The sequence below is a fragment of the Megascapheus bottae genome, chromosome 9, assembly GCF_031878675.1.
Source record: "Megascapheus bottae isolate mThoBot1 chromosome 9, mThoBot2.hap1, whole genome shotgun sequence".
Lineage (NCBI taxonomy): Eukaryota > Metazoa > Chordata > Mammalia > Rodentia > Geomyidae > Megascapheus > Megascapheus bottae.
In genome coordinates, this window is record NC_143517.1 from 65,571,485 (window position 1) to 65,589,535 (window position 18,051).

Sequence of the window (18,051 nt, forward strand, 5' to 3'; positions counted from 1 at the left end):
CACGGGGCAGGGCTCCCCTGTGTGTGCCCGGACTGGACTTGGGCAGAAGAAAGGTAAGTGTCCCCATAGACCATAAAATATCATTTCGGAACCTTCAGGAAAGAAAAGCCTTACCGGGGGGCCTCCAGGTCCAGGGGGCCCTGGGACCCCAGGTGGTCCAGGGGGACCCTGTAAAGAAAAGCAGGGAAGATTACAAAGGTACAGATGCCTCCAGATGACGGCAGGTACTTACGAGAGACAAAGCGGAAAGGCGCACAGGGGTGGACTGGAGCTTGAAGCTTCGGCTCTCAGGAAATCAGAGCTCTCCCCAGACTCCACAGAAAGCAGCCCGGAGGCTCCTCCCAGACCTGGACCAGCACCACTCCCCATGAGCTCTGTCTGCTCCATACTCACGGCACCATCAGTGGCTATGGCTAGCATCAGGAGCCCTTCCTGAGCAGAACACAGGAGCTCCTCGGTTCTGGGGGTGGGGGAGGGCAGGTGACTGCATTCGGAAGGAGAAGGTGCTCCAATAAACCTCAGCACAGAGCTGGGATTGGGAGAGGGGCACAGGGGCACAGGGGCTGGGATTGGGAGAGGGGCTCAGGGGCAGCTTGCAGGTGGAGCCAGGTGTAGAAGGCATGTTTTGTAAAACAGCCAACCTAGAGAGCCCGCCATGACAGAGGGAAGAGATGGAGCATCCCACGGAAAGCCTCGAGAGTCAGTAGGTGCCGAGGTCATACGTCAGTCAAAACGTGTTCCCAGAGAAGTAGTTTGTATTTGAGGGGGGCTGTGGGAGAAGGCAGGCCCTGCACCACCAGCCAGGGTCCAGCTGTAACCACAACTTCCCCCTCCAGGAGTAAGAGGGCTTATTTATCCACAGCCTACTGACAACCTCTGCTTCGCAGCTGCATCTCAGAACATCCAAGGACACCACAGCTCAAGAATTTCTAGGGCTTCCTGCTTTCTCACTTCTGGATCCTTCCATGTCTGTTCACAACCTCCCTCTCCCTGCCCACCTTCACCATGACCCACCACTGCTCCACACAAGCCAGGAAGCCTGGCTCCAAATCTAGTGCTCCTCTTGGGAGCCTGCTGAACTTTTGTCATCGGGTTGCAGCAGCACTGGGGAGAGGCAGGGCTGGGCCACGAGGGGGCACTAAAGACCAGAGAATGTCAGCACGGCTGCCTCCATGGACTCTTCCCTTCCCACCCTCTGTGGGGAGCATGAGTCAAACACAGGCACAGAGGTACTAAACATTTACTGGGGCTTTGTGGGGTCCCTGAGTGTAGACCTGGGGAGTCTCTGGGGCCGCATCTGTGCTCTTCAGAGACATTTGCTGTGAGCGGGAGCAAGAGGGGCTCAGCACAGCTAAGCAGGACCAACTCAGGTTCTCCCTAGGACTAAAGCAGGGAAAAGGCACCAAGGGTGAGCAGGCCTCAGCCACACCTCACCCACGGGGGAGCCTGGCTCTGCCTGCCTCTCCCTGCAGGTCTCTCCACAGGCCCACCTCCTCACACAGGCACATCGGAGGGTCCTCAGCTCCTAAGCCCTCTGTGCCTCCCCCCCAAGGCCAGGCCGTGCTCTCTCTGTTAGCAGGGGACACATTCCCTTTTCTTCCCTCCTCGAGTTCCTGGCGATGCTGCCGCCTTTCAAAATGGTCTCCCAGGAAGCTGAACTTTCTCCTGACCAATGCCCCTCATAGGGCTGCTTTCTGCAAGCGCTGTCTTCCCCTATCTTTATCGATCATCTAGTATACATCAAACTTCCATGTGTGACGGAAGAAAACAGAGACCCAGAGAAGGTTAGGGTCCCCCCACGAAAGGCCACACAGCCGCCCATTCCAGTCTCCTCATAAACATGGGTGTGGGGCCCTGGAAGAAACTCCCAAGCGGCAGGTCTGGAACATGCCTGTGCCACAAGTCAGGGTGCTGGGGTTCACCCAGGGCTTGGGGTTATTTGCCCAGGCCAGTACACACAGCCATCCCACCACCAACACCAGCCTTAAAGTCACAGAGAGGACAACAGCCAAGGGGAAGAAAACAGAAATCAGGGGGGAGGAGCAGGCAAAACAACCACACTCCAGCTGGTTGTGTACTTGGCCAAGCCTGGCACGCTGTATCTCATGACAGCCTGCGCACTGGGCCTGCCTTGCCACACTGCAGAAAAGGAAATGGAACTTGGAGGGGAATCCACTGGAGGTGGCACAGCCAGCATGTCAAACCCTGCGCTCCAGTCCTGCCAAGGCTCTGCCCAGCTCCCTCCCACATGGACGGGGCTATCAATTCTTCCTGAAGGCCCATTCCACCATGGGGGATGGGGGGGCGGGGTTTGAACCAGTCTTGGTCATCTTTCCCTGCTAAGCAAGCTTAACAGCTGCAGCAGGCAGGAAGCAGCTGGAAGCAGCTGCTGGGAAGTCTGTGAATATCTCCCAGGAGGTGCCACACAAAGAGCAAGAGCTTGGTGATTTGCTTTGAGTTCCTTTGACAATTTACAGACCAATGACCACATCTTGAAAGACCCGGGAGGAGTGGGGGAGGGAGGAGTGGCAAGAGAGAGAAAGCAGCAGACAGGATGCAGCCCCCCCAGGCCTGCACTCATGACCACACGCTGTCTTCTGAAGGCAGAGCAATGCAGGGAGGCAGAGAAAAGTGGCACTGACCAGCCACCTTGCCTCTGGACGCCCTGTTACTGGACACCTTGCGCCTCAGCTCTCTCACAGACTCCACTGGGGAGGAGCTGCAGGGCAGGGTCTGGGGGGACCTGGAGGAGCCAAATCCTGAATGTCCATGTGGGAGACAGCCATGCTTCCCAGTCACTGCTTCCCAATACTGCTCTGCCCAGTATTCCAGACAGGCTTTCTTGGCAGGGCCCTAGGGCCTCGTCTGTGTGTCTGGGTGTAGGTCATGTGTGGGGATCACCAGTGAGCACCTGTCTCTGTCTCGGTGCATCTTACAGCACTGGCTTCAGCTCAGGCATGCATTAGAGCCCTCAAGGGGAAAATGGAAGCCCTGCCTGCTACTTCCATCCCACAGGGAAAGTCCCCAGGCCCTCTTGGCGGTCCATGGAGTGGGAACTCCACACCCTGTGGTCACCCAGGAAGACAGCGCAATGATCCACGGCACAGAACCAGGGGCGGCGGCTTCCCCCAGTGTGCGCTCATGGTCAATACGACATCAGAGCTGAGGAAACTGGGGCCTCCAGGAAGAACATATGAGTCGACTCTCAAGGACATGCAGACCCCAAGAACAAGCTCTCTCCATCACATCTACCCGAGGTCCGGGTTCTTGGACAGTACTGGACAGCCCGAGGGGAAGGAACATCTGAGTGCATGGGAAGGGGTACATTTGCCAAGAGTCCTGGGATGAGGGATGAGTACCTTGAGCCACAGCAACAGAGAACCAACAAGAGATTGGTTTCGACAGAGCTGGGTGAACTCCAGAATGGCCTTGTGCTATCTCTGGGCCTGGACACATCTCACCCTGAAACTTCCCAGCTGCACCTCATTACGTGTGGATTCGGGCAGCTATTCAAGAGAGCCCAGAACCCCAGAACACTTCACTGAACTTAATTTCTTTTAATCATTGACCAAAAAAAAAATCCCCAATAAACAACTCATCAAATTATGAATGAGAATGGCAAATTAACCAGTAGATCCTAAATGTTAACAAAACGTTAGTAATAATAAAAGCAAGTAAGTTATGACTCTACATGTAATTCACCAATCCGTCCAATTATTATTAATGAGCAGCAATTTGGTTCCCTCTACAGTGACTGAACAGCTATCAAATGTGATTAGTAGTCACAATGATGATGCATAAATACCCAATTAGCCTAATTATCATTAATAGCAAACAATTGTTCCTTATTACACCCAGTTCCACCTGGAGAGCATTTGCACAAGTTGAATAGAATTTGGAAGGTGCATGAAGATGGTGGCATAAATGACATGGCAATCAAATTCCCTCTGCTGGTTCCCGCCAGGATCAGAGAAAGCAGTGGATCTGAAGACAGTAGTTACCTGCAGCCCCACAGCTCCGGGGCTCCCGGGTGGGCCCAAGTCACCTTTCTTCCCCTGAGGGCAGAAGAAGCAGCAGAATTAACAGGCAGGCAGGCAGGTGGACACTGCTCAGAATTCATTTAACAGTGTGTGTTATAGAAAACCCCATGTTCACGCTCCAAGACCCTGTGAACCCCGATCGTGGGAAAGAGCAGCCTGGAAGGGTCGGGAAGAGGGCTCAGGCTTCCCTGTTGGGAAGCTGGCTTGGTGCCCCTGCTCTGTGAATTTACTATTTGAAGTCACTCAAAGGCACAGAGCAGTACATGAGCAACATCTCCTCCTAGTCCCTGCCCTTACCTGCCAGACACTCCTGACCCTGTCAGAAGCTCCTACCTCCTCTCCCTCCCTCTCTCCCGCTTCCTTCTTCCCTCTCCTCCCCTCTCCCCTTTTCTTTCATCTTCACAACATAGGGAGAGTTTCCCAACTGCCTTGCCCAGCCCAATAGTGTCCACGGCAAGAAAGTAAGAGGTGTATGGAGACATCCCCCCACGCAGGACCACGAGAGTGAGAGTAGTAGGTACTCCCCCTTCTGCATTTAGAGTCTATGCTGTGGTACATGGCTCCCCACCCCCCTCTCCCCAGGTTGTGACTATGCAGGGATCCTTTCCTTCCTTCCTCTACCCCTGCTTTTTCCCCTCCTTCCTTCTTTCTTCTTTCTCTTCTTTCTGTCCTCCCTCTCTCCTGGTCCAGGATTGGAACTGTCACCCTGTTCCACTGTGTACTGGCACCAGAGGCATCAAAAAGGATGGAGCAGAGCTGAAGGAAATCACACCTCAATGTTCAGCACAATTTTGATGGCCAACCCACTGCCACTGGGTGCTGGACCCCCGCCCTGCAAAGGCTCCCACCATTCCCATCACTCTTGGCCTGCAAGCCTTACACTCAATGCTGCCGGCATGGTTTTATTAAAATACCACAAACAGGGTCGGGAGTTTGGCCTAGTGGTTAAAGTGCTTGCCTAGCATGCATGAAGACCCAGGTTCAATTCCTTGGTACCACATCCATAGAAAAAAGCCGGAAGTGATGCTGAGGCTCAAGTGGTAGAGCTCTAGCCTTGAGAAAGTCCAAGGACAGTGCTCAGGCCCTGAGCTCAAGCCCAGGACTGGCAAAAAAAAAAAAAACAATAAAACCCACCATAAACACTCTGCCACAAACACTACAGGACTTTCCAGTTCACGCAGAGTAAAACTTCAAAGGCCCCTCAACCGGCTCAATGTGAACCCATTCCTGCCACTCGCTCTTGTCATGTCCTCTGAGCACTGGCCTCCTTTTAGCTTGGAAAAATAACCCAACCTCAAGATTTTTCCATTGACTTTTCTTTCCATCAGGAATGTTGGTTTCCACAATGGATCCCACAATTCTATGGGGTGGGTCCCTGCCCAGTGCCCTCTCATCAGAATAGCTGCACAACCAGTCTCATCCAAGCAGCTTTCCCTCTGTCCATGGTGTCCTTTCACCTCAGTTTGCGTCACCACAGACACCCTGTGGACACTCATGTCTATGTACTGCCTCACTGATGCGACCAGGAGCCAATCCACCTGCAAGCAGGGCCTGGCTCGGGCTCCGTGTGATACTCCAGCCTGTGGGCCCACAGCAATTCCTGTGATGTGGCAGACACTCAGTACACATTAGTGGGATGTAAGAGTAGAACAGACTGTGACGTGGCAATCAGTGTATCACTGGAACAATAGCAGTAGAGCTTGGAGGAGAGCATTAGGCAGGAACAGAAGAACCAGCTTTGTGACTGAGGAGCTCACAGAGGAAGGGTGAGTCTGCCTGATTTAGAAGCACTAGGATCTAAGCCCTGTTTTGGACTCTAGGGCATTTTAGCCCAAGCTAAAATGAGTTTCTTGACACCTATCAGGTCATGGTCCATGGGTAGCGTCAGAAGCTAGCCACACCTGCAAGGCCTTGGTCTCAGCTTCTCTCTGACAGAGCAGATCATAAGAGAGCCCAGAGCCACAGCTCAGCTTCCTGAAGAAGTGGAAAGCAGCCACCTCTAATCTTCTATCTAGACAGATACCTCTTCGGTTGCCCTTGCTTATTCCACAGAGAACAGATGGTTATTCGCAAGATGAATAAACCGTTTTCTCCCGCAGGTCCCTGGGATCTGGTAAATAATCATCAGAATTCAGAAGCCAAGCTGGCAGCCTGCCTCCATGAAAGGTTAAAACAAAGCTGGGGACACTGGGTGAGTGTATGGAAGATCTAGGAAGACTCGGGCTGACGACTGGGCAGGACAGTGAGAAGCCCACAGCAGGACAGAAGGATGGGGGGTCGGGCAGGGCCTACCCCTCCACAGGGGAGGCAGTGGGGGTCTCGGCAGCTCTCTTTCACACAGGCAAGGTCTTATGTCGCTAACACTGAAAGGATGGATGACACACGGACATATGTCCGGGGCCTGGAGTTGAGAGAGGTTGGCCATCCAATATCAAATCTGAAGGAACAGAGCCACAGGCTGGGAGAAGGGGGCAGGAGGGAAAGACAGCAATGCAAAGCGACCATTGACAGACACAAACTGCCCAAGACAGTAGCAAGAGGCTAGAGGAAAATCAAAGAGCCAGAAATCTAGGGTCAATGTAGTGGCATGAGGCAAGTTTCTCTCCTCGAAAAGGCACTGTGTTTCTGCATCATCCAGGAAAGAGCATCACCCAGAAAACACTCAAGCCAGCTCCAGCGTCTGTGTGCATATCTCCTACACCACAGCACTCCGAGCCATCTAGTGCCTTGCACTCACGAGAGTCGGCCCTCCTTCTGTCCCAGCCTCACCCTGGAGACTCTGCTGGGCCAGCCTGGACAACTCATCACCCTCCCTAAGGTGTGAAGGGCCTGGTCAACCTCCTTCTACTTTAAAACATTCAGAGCCTCCTCCTTATCCCAAAGGTGACTCCGACTGTTTCCTTTGGACGTGGCCTGGCCCTGTGATTCCGACTATCTTCTTTATACTTTATCCAGTAGAATCCTCCCATCTTCTGAGCTTCTTCACCCAGCCAAAACACTTCTTAAGACTTCTGGCCTTTGAGATTTTTGCTCACAGAGTTTTATCTACTTGTAACACTCCCCACTCCCTATTCCAGCCTGTCAGAATCACAGCCTGCCCTCCTGCATTAGAACCATTTCTTCCATGAAGCCCCTAACAAAGACAGAAAAAAAACAGGAAAGAAGTGGCAACAAACTGCATTTGGGGTGGAGGATGGTGGTGGTGGTGGTGATGGTGATGATGGTTTTTGGTGATGGCGGTGGTTGTGGTGATGATAGTGGTGGTGGTGGTGATGGTGGTGGTGGTGGTGGTAATGAGGGTGGTGGTGGTGAGGGTGATGGTGGTGGTGATGGTAGTGGTGGTGGTGATGGTGGTAATGGTGGTGGTGGTGATGGTGATGGCAATTGTGGTGATGGTGGTGATGGTGGTGGTGATGGTGGTTGTGGTGATGATGGTTGTGGTGATGATGGTTGTGGTGATGGTGACAGTGGTTGTAATGGTGGTAGTGATGATGGTGGTGATTCTAGCAATGATAATGAGATGGTGACGGTGGTGGTAGGAGTGGTGGTATTGAGGACGGCAGTGGTGGTGATGATGGCTCTGATGACAGTGATGATTATAGTGCGGGTACAGGTGGTGGCAATGGTAGGCATGATACCACTACTGGCAGTGGTAGTGGGTGGGTATAGGTGGTAAGAGTGGTGGTAATTTATAGTGATGGATGGCAAAGGTAGGAATGGTGGTAGTAGAGGTGTTGGGCCTATAATGTTTCAGTGGTGGCATAACTGGAGCTGTAGATGGAGCAGCAACTGCACAGTTTCTTCATTTTCCAAGTATAACTGATTGTGGGATCCATGAAGGGCCAGCAAGGACAAGTTCTACTGTAATAAAGAGCCTTTTCAATAACAGCAGGTCTGTTTGCTGTCATTTTTCTTTCCTTCACTTTTAAATTGCTACCCAGAAATTTAAAGTGCTTGCAATTTATTCCTAAGGGCAGATTTCCAAGCCAGTTTCAATGCCAGGACGCCAAGCATGAGTGCTGTTTCAAGGCTGACTGTCTACCCGTGGAGAGAAGGGAAGCTAGGAGGCCAGAACAGCAAAACCTTCGCAGCCAGGATGAGTTCATACAGCCATGGTCAGGGCTCAGGGTCATTAATAGATCATTTCAATATACATCCTATAGTCTTTCCTCCTCTACAGGCTTCTGAATGTCAAACCTGAGTATTCGAAGCTGGAACCAGGTGCTGAAGGGAAACCTAGGGGTCCTGACAGAAACCCAGGCTTCCTGCCCTAGAACAGACCTAATAGCAATCTGTGATCCAAACAGCATTGTTACCCACTGCTGGAGCCAGGAAAGGCCCTAGATGTGGAAGACTAAAACCAATACAACCCAGGCTGTCCCTAACAGGCACTATCCTTGAGCTTTTCCACCCAAGGCTAGTGGTGTTCTGCCACTGGAGCCACAGATTCACGTCAGCTTTTTGTTGGTTAACTGAAGATAAGAGTCTCATGGACTTCTTCAAACTTCGATCCTCAGACCTCGCCTCCTGAGGAGCTCAGACAACAGGCGTGAGCCACCAGTGCCCAGGTGTAGTTAAGTAATGTATGTGTAAATAAAGCTTGTACATTTTCTGGGTATGAAGTACTCTTCTCAGAACTGTGACCCTAAAAACAGAAGGAAAAAAAAACTCCACTCTTACAATATTAAATTCTAATGGAGAAAAACAAATGAATCACTAAGTAAGAAAAATATCAAGTAAGTTCTCAGCAGAGGGTGAAGGTAGACGTGAGTGACAGCTATTTGGGAATGAATAATGAAAATGGCAAAATTTTTTTGGGGGGGGGATGGCGAGAGTCAGTTTCTGAGAACTCTGGAACATTCAGGTTCTACAGTGGCTTTGGCCTAGCCTGGCTCTTCTACTGGAATCTTCCAGACTCAGGGGCAGCTGGGCTTGTCAGCTATCTGATGAGCTTCCTGCTTGCTCCTGACTGCCTTAGCCAGAGCAGCAGCAGAACATGAGGGTGACGTGCCTTCCATCCATGCAGTGTCCTGGGAAATGTGGCATGCCCTCAACTCCCAAGGCTCCCCTTTCCCTGTTGCACTGTGGAAAAGTATCAGCTTTGTACAAAATGGATGGATTTTCCTTACAACTAATTGTACGGTCTGTCTGTCACTAATCTCTAAAGTAGAGGGTCCAGGTTCTTCCTCCTGCCCGGTATTTCAGCTCTGCATCTCCACCCACAGATTTGTGCATCTTGCTACTGTCTGCTGATGGCATGCCTCACGGCATGCCTCGATGCTCAAGGGCTCTTCTGAGGGATTTGTCCATTCAAACTGAGGAAGAGGAAATGACAGGTGGTGGCAAGGGCGGCAGAGATGTAATTTCTGAAGTAGTCATTCTGTCTGGGGTTTCCTTGACTTATGGGTGGAGCATGAGGGACAGGAAGCTACTTGTTTCCAGGCCTTGACATTATCCTATCCCCGTCCAACTCTCTTCCCATTGCAGTAAACACCAAACAACACCTTCATCACCCACCTTGTAATTCAAGCATCACCCTGCTAGCTGCTGGATCTTTCAGGATTTGACTTCTGCCTCTTTCTTGTCTCCCCTCCTCCCTGCCACACGTTACATGGACTACAATCATCACTCAAGACCCTCTGCAACATCTAGTCCCTGTTCTTGACCTGAGATTCCACCTTGATTATGTAATCGGCCTGCAGCTTCTGTCTCCCTTTTCTCTGGAATCTGTCCTCAACCCAGCCACCAAATGGATGTGCTCAGAATGCAAACCAGGCACCACTGCATACCCAGACCTCTGCAGTGAGCAAACAGCAGCCAGAAACAGATGAGATGGGAACAAGCTGAACCCAGAGATAAATATTTGATGAAACTTCAAGCCACTTTCACAGATTTAGGTGGGATAATGGTATTACAGTTTTGTTTCTCTTGAAATCCTTTAGCTATTGAAGATGATGTACTGAAATACTTAGAAAACAAAATGAGGTGACATTAGCTAATGGTGTCAGTACTTAAAATGGTGGGAGAAGTGACTCTGGATAAAAATGAAGCATGTTTTTCAATGACCTGGCAAGTGGATATGGACTATGTGGGTATGTGTTCAACTGATGCGTTTTTATTATAATAAAACACATTGAGCCAGGCGCGGTGGCTCACGCCTGTCATCCTAGCTACTCAGGAGGCTGAGATCTGAGGATCTCGGTTCAAAGCTATCCTAGGCACTAAGAAGTCTATGGGCCTCTTATCTCTAAATAATTACCAGAAAACCAGAAGTGGCGCTGTGGCTCAAGGAGTAGAGCAGTAGCCTTGAGCTGAAGAGCTCAGAGACAACGTCCAGACCCAGAGTTCAAGTCCCATGACTGACCAAAAAAAAAAACCAACAACAAACCAAACAAAACATTGAAAACATACAGTAGCCCCCTCCCATTCCCTCACAGTAAAAGCCATAGCCTTTATAATAATCCACATGGTCTGACATAAATGGCTTCTGTTTCCTCTGCCTGCATCCCTATCTGCTTCACTCCTGGCTGGCTCTACCACACAGGTCTCTTATCCAGCTCCAGCTCCAGCTCCAGTCCCAGGACCATAGGTCCAACTTTTTCTTCTGCCTGGTGTGCCCTTCCCACGGCTCTCAGCAAGACCAGCTCCCCTCCCCAGAGGCCACTCCTGGGCTATCAGTGGATGAGGCATTCCTGCAGCTCACGTTGAAGTCTCTCTCCTGCCTGCTGAGTATCCACAGCCTTGAGGAACTGGATTGCCTTTCTAACTGAGCTAAGACAGTACCTGGAACAAGTTAACACTGAAGAAACATTTGATCTTACAGAAGGAAAGGAACGGGAGAGAAGGGCAGGCAGATAATCAACAACAAAGAGGAAGTGATATGCAAAAGAAATAGGACACCGGATTGGCAGAGTGTTTTAAGTGCAGGACTGTTAGTCTGAACAGGAAGACATGCCTAGAGTACTTATACTTATGTGCTCCTAGACTGGAGGAGAAGCGCTGCTGGGGGATGGGAGGTGATCAGGGCACAGAGGTAGGAAATCCTCTCCTGAGCCACTTCCTGTGTCCACTTGACCATCTTCAAAGGGCAAGGCCACCCAGGCAGGACCTACACCTGTGTCTCCAGTCCTTTCTCTCTTGGGACTCAGCAGATTCCATCCCTCTCTTCCCCTCCACCTCTGTCTCTCTCTTTGTCTCTCTCTCTCTTTGTCTCTCTCTCTCTCTGTCTGTCTCTCTCTCTTTCTCTCTCTGTCTCTCTCTCTCGATGCCTCTACCATAGAGGCCTTTGGGTTAGCTGTGTTTGAGAATCAAGCTCCTTAGCTGACCTTGAGTTCTTGGAAGTAGAGTCATTCATCTTTCTAGACAACTCCAAGGAATTTAGCAGATTGTCTGCACATCAAAGGTGCTTTACTGATATAGGACACAAGGATGTAGAGAGAGGAAAATGGACATTCCTCCAGGGAGACCCCCAGGGGAGACCCTCACAGGGGTCTTGGAGCATGACCTGTGTCTGTGACCTTCATCTGTTGTGAGCCCTGACACACAGCTAGATCTCCCGAAGTACCACATCCCTCCCCAGTCCCATCTTCATGCAGCCCTGCCTTCCCTGCCCCGCCCTGCTTCCCTGAGGACTCTGGTGCTTTTCTTCCAACATACAGAACTTGTGTATCTGCCCAGTTCCCCAAGCCCCTGGCCCGAGTTAAGCTTGGCCGGGCAAGGTCCCCACAGCATCTGTGCTTGGCTTTTCTTTCAGCAGTAACAGGTGCTTTTGGAAAGGGAAGCAGTCATCCATGGAAACACAAACCCCAGAAGATTCCAGAAAATCACACACAACCAAGAAGTGCTGGCCAGGCAAGCAAGCTGTTCCTTCACCTTCTAATAAGAGTAAAATAAATAGAAATGTTGATAAGGGATGTGTGGTCATCTTTAGAGAAACACCTCCCCTTACATTCTAACACCATATCATGAAAATACTCGCAGCTGCCCAAATGTAGAGCAGAGACAGAGCCACATAAAAACTCATCATCATGTGTGGGTTCCCCTGAAAGCTGTATGTGAGCCTGCAGAGAATGAGAGCCATATCTGGGCATCCTTCCTCCAAGCAACTCCCCCAGGGCCACACCTTCCCACTTTCACAAGAAGACAAAGCCAGGTTGACCAGGTGACTTGCCGCTGCTGTCTTATTTGTGCAAGAGACACTGGATGTAGAGAAGCTGGTCCTGTCTTGAAAACGCCTGTGTGTGTGGAGCTCTCCAGCACTGGGCTACGCTCTATCAGGCGCTTTGATTACCCAAAGATGTCTATCACGGTATACTAGACTCATAAACTCATCTCCATGTTGCCAAATCCAAACCAGGACAGGATACATGGCAGCTTCTCAAACAGAACAATGAGATGGCGCCACCCGTCCTCTGATGGCAGCATTACCATCAGGTGCTGAGGTTGGCCACCTCTTGACTGTTATACAATGTAATCTAATGTAGGTACATTGCACATTGGAAAGGGAAGACGGTTTACTTACTCGGAGACCTTGCAAGCCAGGGGTTCCATCTTTGCCTTCTGGACCAATCAGACCCTTTAAAAGGGGGAAGGAGAGGAGAGAAAGAGGGTGAGTAGTCAATGAGGGGTTTAAAACATGGGTTATAACTGTCAGTGGATAGGGAAATTTTGTATCCTATGGTGAATTTGTAAGGTCAGGAGAAAAATGACAACAAATTATTTCCAATGTACATAAAAAATAGGGAGATTTCTTCAGCCTAATTGGTATGGTTAGCAAGGAAGATGTAGGCAATGCCACATGAACTTTAGTGATAAGCACAGTGAACAGTTGATCTTATTATAATGGACTGTATAAAGCATACAACTAGAACACAAGCGTTGGGTTCTTAGCCAAGAGTCCTTTTCCCTGAGCTTACTGGCTCAGAAAGAACTAAGTTCAGCGTTGCTGAATGATAAAACTCATTTGTACAACTACTTCAAGATAGTCTTCTGACTCTCAGGCACCAATGCTGTTCAAGGGGCAAGGGAATGAAATGGTCTAGGAAAGAACCGAGTTCCCTGTGCAGGTAAGGAACTTCGGTGGGGTGTCACACTACCCTCACTCAGATCCCACGCCCTCATACGCTGCTCGGCACCTCAGACAAGGCATCTGATTCTGTCAGGTAAGTCTTTTGTCAGTCACCTTTTATCTTAGGTAAAAAACAATGGACCTGGCCCCCGAGCACTTGAGAAGACCACAAGAAGTGTGGGCACTAAAGTCATAACCAAGCACCATAAGCTTCTAGAATAAACAGGTAAGCTAAGTGCACAGCCAAGAACCCCTGCTCAAGCTTTGGCTCCATCACTGCTTCTGAGCGAATCACAGCCTGCTCTACACTTCAATCTCTTCGTCTGAAATAAACAGCAATATCACCCTAACTGCTCCTACAGCCAAACTTTGCATAAGTATTTGCTGACCAAGCCGTATTTACACCCAACTTCTTTACCTATAATGCTGCTGTGTAAATGGGCTCAGCAATGTACAGACCGCAAAAATTAATTCCATGGCTATTGCTCCCTAGGAAGGCTAGCTCCGCTGAACTCAGGGCGTGTGGGGAAGAGAAGACCGTAGAGCATTCAGTCTGGATTAAGCAGCAAGAAATGAACAGCATAAATTTACTCAGCTAGACTTACAGGCCACTTAGCCAGACACTAATAAAAAACAAATACCAGGGCCTATTTAATCTTGGAGAAAGGATAAAAGTTGGGAGTGTTTAGAGGCAGAATGCTGCACACAGCTTCCATTTAGAGTACAGGATATGTTTTTCCTCTCTATGGGTTTGCTGAACATAAACTGAGAATTTTCCATTCTCAACAGAAGTCACTGAAGCCAGCTTCTCATTTTGGTCCAGTTCAATGGATATTTAGGAAGTAACTGCTCTATGGTAGGTCCTGACCTCAGGCCCCTTAGAAACAACCACTGACAGCAACGCTGGTTGTAATAAGCCTTCATAAGCTCTGCTTTGTACATTTGTTTATTTAACCTTTATGGCATGTTGAGGTAAGAAGATCAAGATGAATCAAATGAGGATTAGAGACATTGGGAAACATCACATAAATCCACTTTGTGGGTAAACATCCACAGGAAGCCAAACGCTGGTTTGGTTCCTTATCTTTAGTGCTTTCCAGGGCTACAGTGATCTTTAGAAGCTCTCGCTTCAATCAGGCTGTTTCATTGTTCCCACTCGAGGCCCAACTGGAGGCATCCCTTTACATGCATTTCTTGTATTCTTATTTGTGCAAGAGATACTGGATGTGGAGGAGTTGGTCCTGACTTGAAGGATCTTGGGTCTGTCTTAGATCTTCCACTATGATCCTCCTTTGATCAAAGTCTTGAGCTGCACTGGTTGCTTCCTGAACTCTGCCTGAGGGAATTTCACCAACCACACGTTTCGTTTAGTCCCATTTAGTACCATGTATTGTATTGACTCTCCCTGTCAGGGGCATCTGGTCTGGAGGAAATCTTCAGGACCTCGGACAGCTCTGGGGGGGCCCACCAGGATGGTGGCTGTGGTGTTTAAAAGACTTTGGTATCTGGTACCCTGGACCACTGCACAACCAGTGAAGAGTGTCAGGATAGCTGGGTTTGATTTCCTGGCTGGGTGATTTGGGGGTTGTTTCAGGTTTCTGAGATGTGCACATCGGTGGAAAGTACTATTATTTTTCAGACCTGGGAAATTCTAACTGAGCACACCCTGAGATGGAGAGCGATGGCTTACCGGTGCTCCTGGTGGCCCGGGTAGACCAGGAGGACCTCTTGGTCCCGGAGCTCCCTGGAAATGCAAGCAGAATGCACATTAGTCATGACCCTTCCCCTAATGCCCCCCTCCCCCACTGGGCCACCACTGCACATCACCCTCCCTTGACTGGAGTATACTGCCCCAGTCCTAACAGGCACTCGGTGACACAGGCACTCAGTGACACAGGCAAGGCATCTGCTGTCCTGGTGCACAGCCAACTGCATTCACCCCTGAACCGTGCGTCTGACTCCTGAGTGTGGCCCTCCCACTTCCACCGCCCTGCGGTGGTGTCCTGTGTCTCCTTACCTGCTCTCCCTTCAGGCCCTCCCTCTGCATCTGTGGGATGAACAGCTGTTAGCGAAGGCATTGCTGTGTCCTCAGCAGCCGTCACCTGCTCTCGGCTCCATTAAGGACATTCACCCGGCATGCTGGGACTCAGCAGTTTCAGGCTTTTATCTGATTTGATCCCATCTTGTTTTTCAGTATTGAAAGCTTTCTGGCCCCCGCTCCTGCCATTAGCTTTATGCTTAGTGGGAAAGTTCCTTCCAATAGCCCAATCCCATCAGAGGGCCCTCCCTCCCCGGTGACTCACCACAGAGCCTGGCACACCAGGAGGACCTGCGGGTCCAGCCTCCCCCTGTAAAGAAGCAGCAAGTACTTTCAATCAGGCCCACGCCGCCACCTCCAAGCCCCTGACGACCTTGCCTGTTCTTCTAATCCCAGGGGACTTCATTGGAGTGCCTGCATCTGTGTCACACTTATGTCTGGACTTTTCCCACTAGAGGATTCTTGAAGCTTCTGTATCTGATTCTGACCTCTGAACCAAGCTCACAGCTTTCTGGTGGTCAGGAGTTGAGTTTTCTCCTTAGGTACCCTCAGCTCAGCGCGTGCATCTGGCTGGGATCCAGTGACCCCCCTCCTGGATTTGTACAAATATGTGCTTGCTTTGAGAGCAGCCCTGACCCCCAGTATTCAGTGGGTACCTGCATGATGCAGGCACTATGCCAGGCCCCAAAGGAATAGTGAGCTGTACCCGTGAGCATGACCATTGTGCCAAGTTTAAGATCTTTTGTGACATAGCAATGGACGGATACGGATACACACACACACACACACAGAGTTTCATGCCCAATAAAGCAGCACAGCTTTAGATGGATACACTGAACCTGCGACCTTCATCTAGAATCAAATCAGCCATGGAATCAGGGGCAAGACTCCCCCATACGAGGGGTCTCGGGCTCTCATCTGTGAAGACAGGGAGCCTCAGCAGACAGCTTCTCTGGTTCCAGTGGCTTGCTCAGAGGTTGTGTGTTATTAAAAGTTCTATAAAATCCGAGGCTTACTCTCTAAGAATGAGATGAGAGGCATAAAACCGCCTGCGCCTCACTGCCTACTTGATTATCTCAATGAATTTTTCCAATAAGGTAACCATCCTTCACCTTGTCCTTTCACTGCCGCTGATCACATCACAATGAGCAACATTCAGTGCTTCTCCTGATATGAGAGCCCTTACCCATCCTGCACACTCCCACTCCTCCTCCTCCTCCTCAGTGCATACACTCACACACACACTGACCATAATTCAGTGTATCTCCTGATTTCAGGAAGGCTGGGGCCTCCTCCTCCTCTTCCTTCTCCCCCCACCTCTCCTCCTCCTTCTCCTCCTCCTCCTCCTCATCATCGTCATTATCATCATCACTACATGCATGCACATGCACATGCACGCCTGCACACTCGCGCACACACACACACAACAGCAGAGAGAGTTATCAACTAAGTGGACGCATCAGGCCTCCCCACTTCTCACTGACTTGAAATGAATGAACCTCAGGGCTTGACAGCTCCTGTCAAGAGTCCGCAGCAATGAATGAAAACTCTGACATCACCAGGACATTCTAGCCATGTGAATCTCAACTCCCCACATCCCTGGTGTGACTCCACTGGAAGTGAAAGCCCAGGTGAGCCAGTGGAAGAACACGTGCCATCAAGCCCCTCCTCAGTCCTGGAAGGAGAGGTGCGGGCCTGTGCTGCGGTTCCCTGTTTCTGTAGCATGTTCCCTGTTTCTGCAGCATGCATACTTCTCCGCTGCAGTAAACACTCGGCAACACCTTTACTTTGGGCACCTATATAAAATGGGATTGTCCCCCAGTGACCTCCACCTGGACCCAGGAACAGCTCTGAGAGGAAACTGCTCTGACCCATCACAGCAGCAGCACCAATGGAGGCCTGCGTCCCAGCCTGTCCCCCCCCCCCACCCGCCAGCCAAGAGCTTGATGGAGCCAGGACAAAGCACCCTCCTCTCAGTCTCACCCACAGCTAAGTCTCATCCTTCTCCCTACCATGCTCCCAAACCCACCCTACACGTCTCCTTTCCCCTCTTCCTCCCCCTCTCCAAAGCTTTTTCCAAGTCATTATTTTCATGCACATCTCTGTAAGTACCTCCCAATTTGCAAAAAACTTTTACATGCAGTCATTTCATTTGAGAACAGAGATTCTAAGCTATAAATGTATTCCATTTAGCCTTGTGGGAAGGTACTCTGAAATGGATAACTAGGATAAGAGCCTGGAGCTTTTATGCTGTTTATCAAAATTGAGTATACTTTCAAAACTCCCATGCTGATAAAAAAAAATGAATGTGAAATATTCTACAGGAGAGAGAAGGAGAAGGGGAGGGGGGGAAGGAAGGAGACGGAGGGAGGGAAGAAGAAAAAGGCAGAAAAATGGAGTTTGTAGGATTAGTTGTTGTACTTCTCCTAGCCTTTTATTGTCCAAAATATATTTGAAACAGGAAAAGGCTTCAATATATCTAGAAATTATATAATTTGGTTTTTTTCCCTGACTTTACTCTCAGAGGCAGGGAAACAATTTAAATATACTAGCCATAAATGTCATGCTAGCTGAATTCTCAATACTCAGCTAGGCCTGTTTTGTATATTTTGTCCCCAGAACTCACATCCAGGTCCTTCCCAGGGCCTGGTGTGTCCAAGTGACAGCTCACATGGTTGCAGCCCCCTTGCACTGCTTACCTTCTCTCCTTGAGGTCCTGGCTCACCAGGAGGCCCAGGGCTTCCCTGTGGAAAGGAAAGCTGAGGTGGATGGTGCCAGGTGCTCAGAGGCTTGGCATGGAGACACACAGCACCTATAGCTCCCACAGCTGTGGATGGGTTTCCCCCAGAAGCCCAGAATTTCCCCATGGCCCAGACTTTCTGTGCCTCCTGCTAGGAAGTGCTTCC

General features: G+C 50.1%; 1 protein-coding gene across 3 annotated transcripts in view; it reads right to left on the reverse strand.

Moving 5' to 3' along the window:
• The window catches only part of Col22a1 (collagen type XXII alpha 1 chain), a 159,317-nt gene that overhangs the window by 86,278 nt on the left and 54,988 nt on the right, over positions 1 to 18,051 (reverse strand). For 2 of the 3 annotated variants that reach the window (XM_090339455.1, XM_090339453.1), the window contains exons 16-22: positions 17,845 to 17,889; positions 15,411 to 15,455; positions 15,125 to 15,154; positions 14,798 to 14,851; positions 12,562 to 12,615; positions 4,002 to 4,055; positions 115 to 168 (exon numbers count right to left, since the gene is read on the reverse strand). In XM_090339455.1, the coding sequence (XP_090195581.1) occupies positions 115 to 168; positions 4,002 to 4,055; positions 12,562 to 12,615; positions 14,798 to 14,851; positions 15,125 to 15,154; positions 15,411 to 15,455; positions 17,845 to 17,889 (336 nt within the window). The remainder of the gene's footprint in view (positions 1 to 114; positions 169 to 4,001; positions 4,056 to 12,561; positions 12,616 to 14,797; positions 14,852 to 15,124; positions 15,155 to 15,410; positions 15,456 to 17,844; positions 17,890 to 18,051) is intronic. The other variant, XM_090339454.1, reaches the window with a different exon arrangement.